Genomic DNA, 14,972 nt, shown 5'->3' with positions numbered 1-14,972 from the left:
TCTGACAGTAGTTTCTACTCAGTGATGTCATCAGTCACATGCAAATTACACGAATAAATTACTGCCTTCACACACCGTCAGTCACGTTTTTCTTCAGTCGCTCTATCTCCCACCATTTTAAACATTAGAAATCTTGCTTTATGATTAAAACAAGATTTCTAAACAAATCTGACAGTTTTTTTTTTTTAAGAGCTCACTAAATTGTAAATTCAGTTGAATATTTCTGCCATCCAGCTGATCCCCACTCTGACCTCTGTGACCCTTGGAAACTGAGGCTGCATTAATAGAAAATTTGCAATGTTTCCTCACTGCAAGATATAAATTTGATCATATCTACATGTTGATCAGCCTGCCAATCAGCACAAAGGTTTTCTCTCATCTGTTCTTCTTAACACACTTCACACACCTGGCTGTCTGCTACCTTCAGCGCTCTGTGTGTGTTTCTGCATGTCCCCCTCTCTGACAGAAATCCTGTTTGTACAAAGCAACAGAAAGCTGAATAATTGATGCTGGATGTGGTTCACAGCAGGCTCTCTCTCGAGCCTTCTTACACCTCTCGCTTTCCAAAAATCTCCTGTCTCCAGCAAATTCCCCTCCTGTTGTTGTTATTGTTGCTGTTCACTGTGTCAATAATAATCAAAAGCAAAGAGACAAGAGCCAGAAGACTCTTGAGAAATAGGCAGATATGACGTGGAGTGGAATAAACAATAAATAAATGGTGAGAAGAGTGCAGAGGATAAATCTGAATATGTCAGACTGCACACATTAATATATGTTGTTAGAACTTTAACAGGAATACAGTAAATTATCCTTGTTTTCATGTGTAATATTATGTCAATTAGAGAATAAAAATGTTAAAAGAGTTTGTCTTTTGTAAAATCTTCTAATCTCTATTTTTATGTCTCTGTCAGCCTCTCAAATGCTTCTTTTGAGGCTCATAAAATGATATGACTGATAGGCAGCTGAAGGACAGGAAATTGTTAAGAGTACCTGAATGTGTGTGTGTGAACTAAATGACTGATAAGGTGACACACTGACAGATGACTGACTTGTTCATGAAGCCTGCAGATTATGGAGCAATCTGAGCACTAACACTTAGAGAACATTACAAGGTCACTGACTCAGTTCTTTGTAGGATAACACAACTCAGTGAACAGCAAGCCGCCCGACTGACCTGTTCATACATAATGAACGTCACTGCTCATTCAAATGCCATAATTACCAGCTCATAAATTTATTACATCACCAGTTACACTGCCTTGCAAAAATATTGCATATCTTTCCACATTAGAAACACACACTTCAGTGGGTTTTCTTGGGATTGTATACAGGGTTTCTCCCAAAAAACTTGCTCAGACCAGTGCTTGGGGTGGTACAGCAGTTATCCAGCCAGCCACAGTGTTTTAAAAAATTTTAATTTGAGAGGAATTTTGAAAATGTAATTTAGTAATTGCCTAAACACTGACTATACTAACTATGCTTTGAAAATAGACAATCACTAGACAAACTAAAATAAATAAACAATGCTTAGTCTGGTGGGGGCATAAGCAAAGCCTGGTGGCCCACCAGGCTTACGATACTCAGGAGAAGAACCTGTTATGTGATAATTTTAAAAAATGTAATAGATATTTTATTTTCTCAACCCATTATGTCAGGCTTGCCATGATTTCTCAGCAAAAATTAATCCTGCGCCATTCATTTTGGTGCACATCAGTAAGTATTTTTATAAAGTCCTGTATGAACTGCATGGCTATCAGAAATGCATGCATTTGAGAACAAAGTTGGGTTGGGGTGACCTGGTTGATCAATTATTGGCAACACTTAGTGGTTCTGAAATGTTTGCAGGCCAAGCTTGAGTAGCTGTTGGTGAATTATGGGACATATGGTCTGATTGGCATCAGAGCTTTGTATGTTTTAGAATAATAAAATAACTTTATTGTGATTAGCTCAGAAAAAATGGCCAATAAAATTGTACTTCATATATCTATCTGACAAAAGGGTTTTTAATAACAGATATTTGAAATGATTTTTAATTGGGATTATATCATGGCTTGGACAAGGTTTTGAGCTTTAACATGCTTTGTGATACACCAAAATATGAGTCTTTTTTACATTTATGAATAAAAATAGGTGATCTGCATTTCTATTTAGTCTCTTTAAGCCAATAAACCTGTCAATGCAATTGGAGCCCCATGTCTTTTGGGGTATACCTCTATCAAACCAAACTTTGTACTTTAAAAACAGACTTTTATGGCTCCAATATAACTCATGACCAGTCAGTCTGGAATTACATTATGTTAGATTTTGAAATGTTTGATTCATTAACATAAAAAAACTGATTAGATTACAAAAAACTACTCTCAAAAGAAAGGAAAAAAATATAGTGTAAATTTATCATCGCAATTATAAGTGTAAATAAGATGCACATTTTATTTCTTATTATATTTCTACAGTAAAAAATGAGATTCTTCATACTCGTATTTAAAGATGTTGTCGATCTTGCATTACAAAGGACCTAAAGCATGAAGAAAGAAGCAATGACATGGAAATAGAGGTGAGAGACACACGAGTCCCAATGAAGGCATACATGTTTACACAAGAAAATAGGGAAACAGAGGAAGTGAAAAGGGAAAGATAAAAAATGACAAAGAAAAGGCTTTACGGACGGTAATAGATATGGCGGATAATGTGGAAAAGAGAATTAAAGGGAAAATTAGGAAAAGACATGAATTAGAAAAGCAGAAAATTAAATGATAATATGGGACAGGATTGAATAGAGCTGCGGTGAGAGGCAAAATGAGTGGCGGATTTGCATAAACACCCATTGTGTTATTGTTGTTGCAATTAGCTTCAATAGCTTTTAGCCTTTTACTCTCACAATAGCAGTGTGGGAACATTGGTATGAAGAGAGCTGCACACTATGATATGTCTCAGAATGCAGAAGAAAACCCAGACACCCCATTACTAGGGAAGCTTTAGTACTGCTCACATAAAAGCTGAAATGACCACAGAGAGCTAACCTGCATGCTTACAATCTGTGCTCACAACAATCATTTCTTTGTAAGAAATCACAGTGTAGTCCAAGCAATTCTATTCAGAGTTTGTAGACCTTCTCAGATGTTAATGGATACCAAAGGACTCATGACAAATATTCTTCTATCAAGAGCAGTGAGTACTCTCCAAACATATGTCCATGTCTCTGAAATGCTCTCCTCTGTTTTATTGAGTTACATCCTTTTGAATAAGAACTGTCTTAGGGGTACTGCTAACCACTGTTGTACACAGTTTTAAGGACTATTGATGATGTCAACTCCAAAGCGAGGTCTCTTTATTTCTTGGAAAAATACTATAACTATTTTAATGACTAAAGAAAAATAATGTTACACCTACCCACTTTGATATGTGATACATAACTGATCTTTTTCAAAAGTGACCTGAATCTGAAGGGCCAGGTCACGTTCATCTGACGTCATTGATACTCGACAAATGTCCTTATTCTGCATCCTGATACATGCAAATGGGAAGAAAAAGTTATTAATGTTCTATTAATCATCATCATCATCATCATCATCATCATCGTGGAACATGGAATTACAACACATTATGTATTCCTTTTCTAAAACCCAAACAGAATCTGGAAAACTGCAAAAGATGGATAAATGATTGTGACCAACCTCACTTCCACGTGTCCGTCTGTTTGAAGGTAACTGCGATTACATCTCCCATGTTGTCATCAATAAGCTTCATGGTTAAATCAAGCATGATGCATAAAGCTGAGTCCAAACAATAATATATATATATATATATATATATATATATATATTATATATATATATATATATATATATATATATATATATATATATATATATATATATATATATATATATATATATATATATATATATATATATATATATATATATATTATATACACATTTGTGAGATAAAAGTTCTGCTAAAATTCCAGTTACCTTCAGCTGACACAGTGGATGATTCTTTTTTCTGGCTTTGGCTGCAGTGTTTAAATCTTTGCTTTGCATTTCAATATCCTTTTTTCGCTTGCTTTCACACTCCTCACCCCACGCAACACACATTCAGTGCATGAGTGGAGCGCTGAGTTCTTAATCATACTGAGACCTGGCAGACACTCTGAAGCCTCTAATAAACACAGCCAGCCTCATGGCTGACCCATAGACACATTGCCACCTCTTTTGGCCAGATGGACCTGTCTGTGTCCCTGAGTGTGTGTGCGCGTGTGTGTGCGTTTGCTTGTGTGTGTCTGATGCTTGTCCTTGAATGAAGACATGATGGTCAAACTGTGTGTGTTACCAAATGTGAGTCTGTAAATGAGCTAATGTGAGTATGCTGACTAACTGGACATCCCATCAGCACAGCATCTGTGATCTCATCTCCCAGGAGATAAGTCCCTGTCACCTGGACAGGTCCATACTGATCTATAGATCAATACAGATCTATACAGATCTATAGAGGTCTATGCAGGTCCGCATGTACCTGTAAAAGGCTCTGTATAGTCCTGCATAGACAGCTATATGTAGGACTTCTACAGCCTATATCTATATCTATAGAGCTCTATACAGGTATTTAGAAAAACAAGCAAATTTAACTCATTGTTGATAAGCAATGCTGGATGCGGTCAGAGGATGGGTGGTCAGCTGTAGTTGTAGTAACATTAACGCTAAAAATGAAACTGAGACTCATTACTGCAATGGAGATGTCTGTGACAAATGGAAGAAATGAAAGTGATCAAAGGTCCTCATCAGTAGAAAGTGTGCACAAGCTTTTACGTATGTTTTTATGTAACATATTTTGGTGTTGAGCATTTTTAAAAAGATTTCCTTTTTCACATAATGTTTGAGTTCATAAAAAAACATGATTTGAAAACACATTATAACATCCTGTAAAACTATTGTTGTGTTGAACCACAACTGTTTTTTTGGGGTTTTTTTCCCATTTGTATATTTAAGTTAATTTACACTTGATAGCTAATTTATTTACACCAGCAGTTATGATGCATGTCTCATATCAGGTAAAAGTCAGATGAAATCCAACATGACCAACAGATTAAACCTTTCTTGCACTCCGACACTGTTACCGAGTAAGTACCTACAGCAAAACTGGCATCAGTAGCATACACTATCAGAGGAATGTTACTATAAATTTTGCAATTACAATTTTAAAACAATGTGTACATATATATGTATATATGGTCATTCAGCCACTCCAGCTGCCTTTACGAACTCAAACGTAGAAGCAAAACAAAATGTATTACATGGTTATGAGGTGAATTTGCACAAAGGAGCAAAAATCACTTATCGTATTTTCCGGACTATAAAGCGCACCCACAAAGTTTTTTTTTGTGAAAAACTGGAAACGTACATATGTATATAAGCTGCTGGTATCTCCCCGACTCTCGGTTTTCCACAAGGACGCAGCAGAGGGCTGCGTCCTGAATAAATCTGCTATTAAGGACTCAGCCCTTCGTCTCCAATGCTGACCTATGGATTTGTTTACGTCGAGCTTAAGGGCAGTGGCTATCGATCTGCTATGCCAGATCAATAGCCAACTTAAAAGCGTCATTATATGAACTTCTTCATGTTGTTTCCTTGATGAGGGGGTATGAGTTTGAAAACATTTCTCTGTCGTGCCTGCTGCTAGCATGTGCTTGTTCTAAATTGAAATCAGCACTTTTGTCTTTGATTTCCAATTTTGACTTCCAATAATTCATTTCCTAGTGGTTGAAGAAAAATCCACAGAAAAGCTGCACCGGACTATAAGCCGCATGGTTCTAAGTGTTGGAAAAAAGTAGCGGCTTACAGTCCAAAAAATACAGTAATAAAAACTCAACATCTTAGATTTAAACAAACTCCTCAGAAATAAAAGTCTCTATTCATTTAAAGGCCTTTAAAACTAATTATATCTCAGATGTAACTTTAAACCACCAGTATGTGGTCTCTTAAACTAGACTTCCAGTTAACACGTGAACATTCTACAGGACTGACATTCCCTGTGTTAAACATTCATTTTGTTTGTCAAATTTTTATGATTTTCTTTATTTCTCTTTGTCTTTGTAATTTAATTGGCAAAGATGGTTCGATTCGTCTTTTGCCCCTATGCCCTATTCGGACGACCGATTTGCACGTCAGGACCACTACAGGCCTCCACCAGAGTTTCACTGGCTTCGCCCTGCCCAGGAATAGTTCACCATCTTTCAGGTCCTAGTTCAGTTACTAGCTCACTAGAATTTATTGACTCGTGTTTTGACCGTCAAAGCATTGTAAGGGTAAAGATGTGTGTGATTGGATAGATATGTGATATAATAATAATTAAAAAATTAAGATCAAATTGGTTCAGACTTGCTCTCTTCACTATAAGCCTGTCTCTTCACCCCCAACTTTAACTATTCACCATGTAGAAAAAATATTAGACAAACACAACAGACCAACTTGCAAAATAAGGGAGGGACCGAGTCACAAAAAGTTACAGAGGATGGAATCCAAAAGGCAGAGAAATGACACTGCAAATATAAGAAATAAACAAATATGAATAATAATCAGCGCGACAGACAAAAAACTAACCTTTCTTTCCAAGTCCTAATTTGTTAGCTTTTTAAATAGATTAAATTTTTCTTTGTTCAGTGCATTTTCTCTGAAAGGACGAGACTTTAGCATGACATTCATCATCCACTGGACTGAACCTTATCTTTTCAAACTTTGTAGGGATATAAAGAAAAACTTTTTTAAGCACGTTTCAGTCCAAGTTTGAGTTCAAAAACCACAAACAGCATGAAAAAATATAAATCTTGCTCTGAAAAAAGAAAGCTCACATCAACCATTAATTGGAGCTAACTCAAAGCAGAACTGTACCTGCTTTGCCTCCTTAATGTATCCAACAACCAACTGCCAAGGGCCTGTTGTGTGTGAGCCAGGAGAATCTGAATCCAATTAAACTTAGTGATCAGGTTCAGCTTCAAATCATAAATGATGTGCGTATCAAAGGCGGCTGGAACAGAAATCAAAGGCGTAGGTGTGGAAAGTCCTCAGGTGATCGACTCAAGCTTCTGGTCTCAGTTTGTTGATAGGAGTGTGTTTATGTGTGAAGAAGAAAATGTTCTCAGGTTGAATTCTGTGCATTAAAAAGAAATAGAGACTCTTGTTTAAAATCTTCAGTAAAAGTTTTCCATGAGGAATTATGTTTTTGACGTTTCTACCTGCAATCTGCCACTTATGTATTTGTTATACCCTTCTTCTTTAGCATTTTGGTTCTTCAATCTTCCATTTCAATAAAGATAAAATGGGCTGAACTACATACAGTACATGAGCTCCATATTTAACAAAAATGAACACCAATGGTAGATAGGCACAAAACCCCCCATAATTCATTACCACTTTCTTATTGCTTTTACCAAAACTGAGTTTATTTTGGGTGAAATGTTTTAACAAAAAGGTCAATGTGAACATTATAATAATGATGAACTTATAAAGGATAAAAAAAGTACACAGTTAACTCATAATTAGACATAAAAAAACATTGTCTAAAATTAGAAGAATAACACAAAGTGACAAAAGTAATTATAAAAACATTTACAAGACATTCAAATATTATTCTCTAAATCAAAAGCCAAAGAAAAAAAGACAAGACCTAGACAGATTATCTTGTCTGAATAATCACTGGAAAACACAATACTTGTTACAAAATAAGTTATAATTAATAAACACATTTATATTTGTCAATATTAATAATAAATGCTAAACTATTTAATTTGACCAAATATATTTTATTATAATTTAAAGTGTTATTGTGTTAAAATGTCAAATAAATTTAGTAAATTTCAGCAACATTCTAAGTTGTTTGTTCCCTCGAAGTTTAAATTTAAATTTGAAGTTTAAATTCTACCTTTGAAAGGACTGATGCATCAGGTGGAAGACATGAGAAAATAAGACCACATGTCTGAATTGTAGTTTAATGAAAAACATTTTGTTTTTTTATATCTAGAGTCCAACTCAAAATTAAATGACGCATGTGTTTACAAGCCGAATAAAAAGTTACATGCAGTTGACCCAGTAACTGAAGGAAAACCTGACCTCCATTCTGCTCCAGTCAGAATTTAACAGCCTGGCTGGTCGACCCTGAAGCTCTTACTGTAGTTTAGATGACAGTTTGATCAACTGTAAAAGAGAAGGGCTGTTCTGGCTCGATTTTTATGGTCAACACCAAAAACTTAAAATAAATCAAAGTAGTTAAGTGAGATTCTTTTGAATGTTCTCATGGTTTTTCAACGAGCCTAACTAACTAAACAAAACACAAGTTTTACAGTAGTTTAAAGACAAGGAATCTTTACTACGGAATAGAATAGAATAGAATAGAATAGAATAGAATAGAATAGAATAGAATAGAATAGAATAGAATAGAATAGAATAGAATTGAATTGAATAAAAAAGAATAGAGTAGCACCCTGATGAAACTATGTTTGTTGACAGGTAAACATGTTTATTCATTCAGTCTGGGCTAGACCTGTGTTGTGACTCACTGTCTCTCACACACATGCATCTAAATGCATACAGGTGCAGGAAAAGACCGTCCCACACACACACACACACACACACACACCCCCCCCCCCACACACACACACACCCCACACACACACACACACACACACCCACACACACACACGCAATCGTGCACACACACTTGAAGTGTCTGTCTTCATAGATCAGGCAGAAAGGTAGACTGTGTGCATTCTCTGCCTTTGTTTCGACTATGATAGAGTGAAAACAAATGCAGTCAGTTCTACTGTTATAGACAGCAGTAAACTAGTTTTGTTTTTCCTTTGCTTTCCCTGCTATGCACCGCTGCAGTGAACCAACACCTGTGTTTGTTTGGTGGAAACAACCACAGATTAAACTTCAGCACCGCTTCTTAATGAGAATATATCCATCAGGTTTACATCTACGGCAACCTATCTTTTCTATTGTAGAGGCATTAAACAACATTGTTAAAAAATTGCATGCACGTGTGTCTGTGTGTGTGCACGCACACGCAAATGCTGCCTACTGCAGTGCTATACATACGGTATATATATATATATATATATATATATATATATATATATATATATATATATATATATATATATATATATATATATATATATATATATATATATATATATATCTTCAGATTTGTCCTTATAGACAATAAGGTTGTTACTGACTTGAATCTGTCGGGTGAGTTAAGGATTAGGGTGATGGCAGGGAGATCTCTCCACCTCAAACACAGAAGGGTTGTTATAAATCAGGTCAGATGCTTAAAATAGTCCTTAGAAAGAGAATGTTTTATTTAAAGAGCAAGATGAAATAAAATTTCAACTAAAAAAACCACTTTCATTAAAACCACAGTGAACCCTTAATAAACGCCGCATTAGCCTTAGACAACACTATTTGTTGAGAAACATCATGTCATGATTGTCAGGACAGATCAAACACAGGTAAGGAAAAATGATACGTTGTCATGTTCATATCTGATGATTCAGAGATTAAACATTAGATTTACAATCCTTGTCAAAAACAAACAAAAAAAAGCGTCCCAGGAGTAACACAGATTGCAACAGACTGCTATACTTTGAATGCAACTTCAAACAAGCAGCATGTTGTTTGACTCCACAATCTATCTTCTTTTTAGAACACTAACGTAGATTTTGGTTAGATTAACTAAAAAGGAGAACCCAAAGACTGACAGCAGCGCACAGACTTTCACAAAATAACTTTAGAGAATACCTTATGCTCATGCACTTATATTTTTCTCCCTGTCTGAATCTATGCAATCCATTATTAACATGTTCCCTGTCAGACAAAGACACAGGTGGGTGATGAAAAATAGAAAAATAAAGACAAAGACAGAGAGAGGGTTAAATTATTGAATTTCGGATGTTCTCTTTGAAATAAAAAGTCAGATGGAGAAAAGAAGGATCTATTGTTTTGGTGAGTGACAAAAAAAATCGAAGGTGAAAGTAGGGTAGAAAAAGACGGCAAGGTGAGGGAGAAGAAGGAGTGGCATCAAAGAAAGAAAGTTAACCAAAGTCAGCAACACGCTAGAGTCGACTCGTGCGACATTGGAGAGAAGACAGAGCTCACATCAGAGTGCATCACACCCCCGCCATCTAAACTATTCTCAGAGAGACAGACACATGAAGAGGAAGCAAGTACAAAGGTGAACCCGATGAAGGAGAGGAGGGAAGGAAGGAAGATATAGAAAGGAGTAAGGAAACAAAGAAAGAAAAAATTGATTAAATGTTATATATTTAGACATACAGTAAATGGGAAGGTGTTTTTTTTTTTTCTGAAGCACTAAAGTTATGATATGTTCAGAACATGTTGGAGTGGTGAATAAAGAATGTGAAAGGGGAAGATTTTCTTTGTCCCTGCAGTAGGACAGCAGAGACACATCGTCTCAGGGTCCATTCCCACCGGGCCTGTTACTCCAACTAAGTTTGGTTGTGAATGTGCCGCCAAACTCTAATGTGGACCAAAAAAGCAAACCTAAGACTGTATTTGGTTGATGCAAACTATCTGGTGCAGTTTGAATGCATATGTGAACACCAAACAGACCAAACAGATAACAGGGCATTCTGGATAAATGCAACCAAATCAAACTCGCAGGTCCAGCGCTGGCATGAGAAATGGAAAGCGATCTTTCACCAAAGACAGGAGAAAAATTCTCCAACCAATTTTAACTTTATGAAGACAGAAGTTGTGGTAAGTGTCTTAGGATGTTTTTTTGTGCTGAAACATTTATAAACTACATGCAAGTTCTGAAAATGAAAAAAATATCTAAAACCATGTTATTTATCTCTTTATTTTAACTGCATTTATTTCTGCATTATATACATTTAAGACCATAATTATTCATATTCCTTAAATAATTAGGTTTAAGGTTTAAAGTTATATATTTATTAATGATTTGCAGTGGCCCAGTCAGAATGCTGACATTAATCTAGACAGAGAATAAATTCTGAAACATTTCCTGTCATGATAATAGTTTTGGTTTATTATTTTCATAATAAATTTCAGTTACTGAAGGTAAATTAAAGAAAAACCCACAGAGCCATATGACCGGAAATGTTATTCTTGCCATTAGTTTCATGAGAGCACCATAAGATGTCAGTAAATCCTGAAATATGACTAAGTGCAGATTAGTGATATGACTTTCATTAACTAGGAATGTTTTTCTAGAACAGTGGCATCCTTCACTGGGAATGTTTTTCAAACCCAATAATTGTGTTTATGGTTATCACATCCATACAGTTACCTAAAGATATGTAATAAACAGTTGTTTTGTTTTAATTATAAGCTTTGTTTTCATCACAATAGTTCCATAAAATATTGTATTAAGTTTATATCAATCACACCAAACTGTTTGTCTCTGTATGTATGAATCTCTGCTTATTTTTACAAAAGAACAAGACTCCATATAACAGCTCACCACCACAGGGTGAGATGTACAAATAAACAAATAAAAACACACACAATCAAAGTAAATGCAGAGTCCTAAAGACACATAAATGCTCACATATACATCTAAGCAGGACAGACAGATGGAGAGGACATCTTGGGCCACCCAGCTGCTCCATCATTTATCTCAATTTCACCTTGTATACGTGAGCGCTCAAACATACACAAGCTCATGGCATTAGTGTCACACTAACCAAGAGCAAGACAGACATAAACACAGCAGACAAACTCACACACATGCATACATACACACACCTGAGCAGGGCCTCGTTTCAGACAGGAGGATAAGTGAAATTCTTGAGTAAGTTCTGGGTTAACTATGTGCATATTCTTGGTTTCCGTTCCAGGAAGCCAGATATCAGTGAAACAGGTGATGTAGTCACTACCACATTTTGACACTTCAGGCATAATCTCTTGATTTATTTTTGGGTGTCCTAAGTACAGTAGTTTCAGCTATTTGGGTCAGACAAATAAAATTATCCTTCTTTTGAACATTAAATATTTGTAGCATCAAGAATATTCCTAATTCTTGATGCTACAAATCACTTTCACACATCCATTGCCTGCCATGTTAATGCTTGCAATGTATTGACATATTTAGCAATACTTTTGCTAAATATGTCAAAACATATTAAATATGTTAAATATTCTTCTATATTCTGCTTATGTTCTTGTTACATTTCTAATTCCACTGGACAGAAATTCACACTTCCAGGCTTCTTTTTACTCCTGTTGCCATGCTGAATCGCATTATCTGCACTCCATTGATGAGGGCGTCTCTAGTGTATACTCATGCTCAGGCTTAACTCCGGTAACTTGACTCAGAGTTGAGTTACCTAATTAATATCTCCTGTTCTGAAATGAAAGACTCTGAGTATCATTAAGCCGGGTCAGTTTATTCAGAGTAACTGCCGACGACTCAAAGCTTATTAAACCTGCTTTCTGAAAAGGGGGCATGAGTAATATTTTGTAGTTTTATTTTTATCTTTTGTTGGTGAGTCATGACTCATGCCAGTGATTTAGGCATTAATTTACCTGACTGGCAAATTTGTAGAGCCTGGAGTTTGTTCAGGCACTACACTGTTTATCTGTGCAATTCCTGCTCCAGTGTGACTTTCACATCCTTAAGTTTACTAAAGTAGGAGCTAAAGTTCATCTCTCAGCCACATTTTGTCACAAATCCCCTTTATTGCCTACTACTGTAATTTAACATGGACACAAAAACTAAATATTTCATACAATGCACCAAGCATGAGTTCACTTCCTAGGGTCAAATCAATTTTTTTTCCAGCTTTGTGCTTTTACAAACACAGCAAAAGTGAGGATGATGGTCTGCAGAGGGATGACAGATTTCTGCAATCAGTACAGAACACCAGTACATATTTAGAAACACGTTTTCATGTAAATATGTAGACCTTAAAAAAATACACATACCTAGGCATACACACAGTAACTGCATTTAATTATATTTCCAAACTGACTGATACTTATTGATGTTCTCGTGGGACAAACAATGGAGAAAATAGCAGAAATAACATTTCCGATCAATCCGTCAGTTTTGTTTTTATTTACCCTCAATAACTAAAATTTATTATAAAAATGTCCAAATAAATATTATAATAAATGTTCATACTTACTTGTCAGTTGCTCTATAGTAAAAAGCGGAACAAAAGATAATATTCTCACACATAAAGAAATATTTTACTAAATTGAGCTGGTTTTATTCCATATTTTCCTTTATTCTTTCACCACTGTGTTCATATGTTAAGATAAATTCTGAAAACCATTTTATTTTACACAGACTCTAAATTGAGACTAGTATAAATTCAGATTGTTACCAAGGAAGATTTGAATTCTTGACTTTTTTAACTGCACTATCTTTAATAAAAACATGTTGGTGAATCATTTTAATGAGTGCATAAAACCGCTGATTTTGAACTCATTGACTGACTGTTTAAGGCTTTGTTTAATCCAATATATCAATTTGTTATTTGATCAAAAAAGAAAAAAAAAACTCTGGTCTTCTTCTATTTTTATCACTATGCAACTATAAATTAAATCCTTTAAGGTCTGAATATTTGTAAAATGTGAGCATTAATGTTTTCAGGACAATTATTGTTGTCCATTTATTGACTACTATTAGGTCAATATTAGTAAGAGACAATAAAATCTTAACTCTAAGCCAAGCAAAGGTGTTGGATTTTAAATTTGTGACTAAACCAAAGCATTTAATGGACAACTTTAAATGGATAAGTTGACTTTGGGTTTTCATAAAAACACAGCATTTTTCTCGAACACATTCATGTTACAGAGGACTTTTTAAAACTAATCATGCAACCAACTCTATAAATATTTTCAACCAATGACGGTTCTTGGTGAATATCATCAAAAATGCTGACGCCCCAAAAGACAGAGACTCAAACTAAGCAGAAAACAACCTAATCCCAATTATCATTCATCATTTGCTCTTGATAGATGCATAACACAAACAGAATATCTACCAATGCTAATTCTACAGCTACTGAGGAGCTGACGCCAACGTTACCATGGTGAGGAGGTATGCTGCTGGCCGGCCAGGTGAAGGGTCTTGGGCCGGGCGTTCGAGCAGCTGCCTGCATTAGATGGCCGCTCCCAGTAGGGGTCACTGTGAAACACACACAAAGATAAAGCGTGGAAAAGTTCTTAAACGACAGCCTTAGGACACAGAACCAGGAAAAGTAGAGAGAGTGAGGGGAAAATAAACAGGACAAAATATCAGCACCATTGTAAAAGGGGAAAAGGAGAATAGATATTAAGAATGCATGTATTAATGTAATACAAAGTGAATTTCAAGTACCAAAGTATTTTTTAAACAGTATTAACAATTTGATATTATAACATCAAAAAATAATTTAAAAATGGGCATTTTTAGCTCAATGGAATGGAAAATCCAGCAAATATAGACACATTATCTATTATGAAAAATAAACTCTCCAGCTACAAAATAATGCTGTAAATTTCCTGTTCAAAGAAATGTTTTATCAAAAAATAATATGTCTCTGTGATAATTTATGGAAGATCTTTGTTTTATCCTAACGTACATCACTCTTATTTTTTTGTTGTGTTTTAACAATTGTTTTGCCAAATAAAATGGCCTTTATTTGACACTAATCTAACAGGGGCAGAGAAAAGGGGGAAATGCATGCAGCCAGGATCTGACAGGACTCAAGCTTAAAGCCCTGGTTGGTGTAGCAGCCGCTCAAACCTCAGTGTTGCCTCTGAGCCACCGGTCTAACTCCTCGTTCATCTTTTCTCTCACATTTGCGACTCTGCAATTATGAACTTTGTACAAAACTGGGGTTAACCGTGTAAACTAGGTAACGAGTTAGCAAGAGAGAGGCTTTTAGGTGAAAATGAGAAAATCTGCATTATGCAATACTGAGGCATTAGATTAATTGCATT

The 14,972-nt window shown here is 35.4% G+C and overlaps 1 protein-coding gene across 3 annotated transcripts in view; it reads right to left on the bottom strand.

The window, feature by feature from the left end:
• Positions 1 to 14,972, bottom strand: part of LOC129377323 (neuronal PAS domain-containing protein 3) — a 238,672-nt gene that overhangs the window by 163,469 nt on the left and 60,231 nt on the right. For 2 of the 3 annotated variants that reach the window (XM_055057195.1, XM_055057196.1), the window contains exon 2: positions 14,077 to 14,175. The exons of the other annotated variant lie outside the window; for it this stretch is intronic. In XM_055057195.1, coding sequence (XP_054913170.1) covers positions 14,077 to 14,175 — 99 coding nt within the window. The remainder of the gene's footprint in view (positions 1 to 14,076; positions 14,176 to 14,972) is intronic. 3 annotated transcript variants of the gene reach the window in all.

The sequence above is a fragment of the Poeciliopsis prolifica genome, unplaced genomic scaffold, assembly GCF_027474105.1.
Source record: "Poeciliopsis prolifica strain line A6 unplaced genomic scaffold, Auburn_PproV2 SCAFFOLD047, whole genome shotgun sequence".
In the NCBI taxonomy this organism is placed as follows: Eukaryota; Metazoa; Chordata; class Actinopteri; order Cyprinodontiformes; family Poeciliidae; genus Poeciliopsis; species Poeciliopsis prolifica.
Note: the sequence above shows the minus strand (reverse complement) of the source record. Positions and strands in the feature narration are given on the sequence as shown.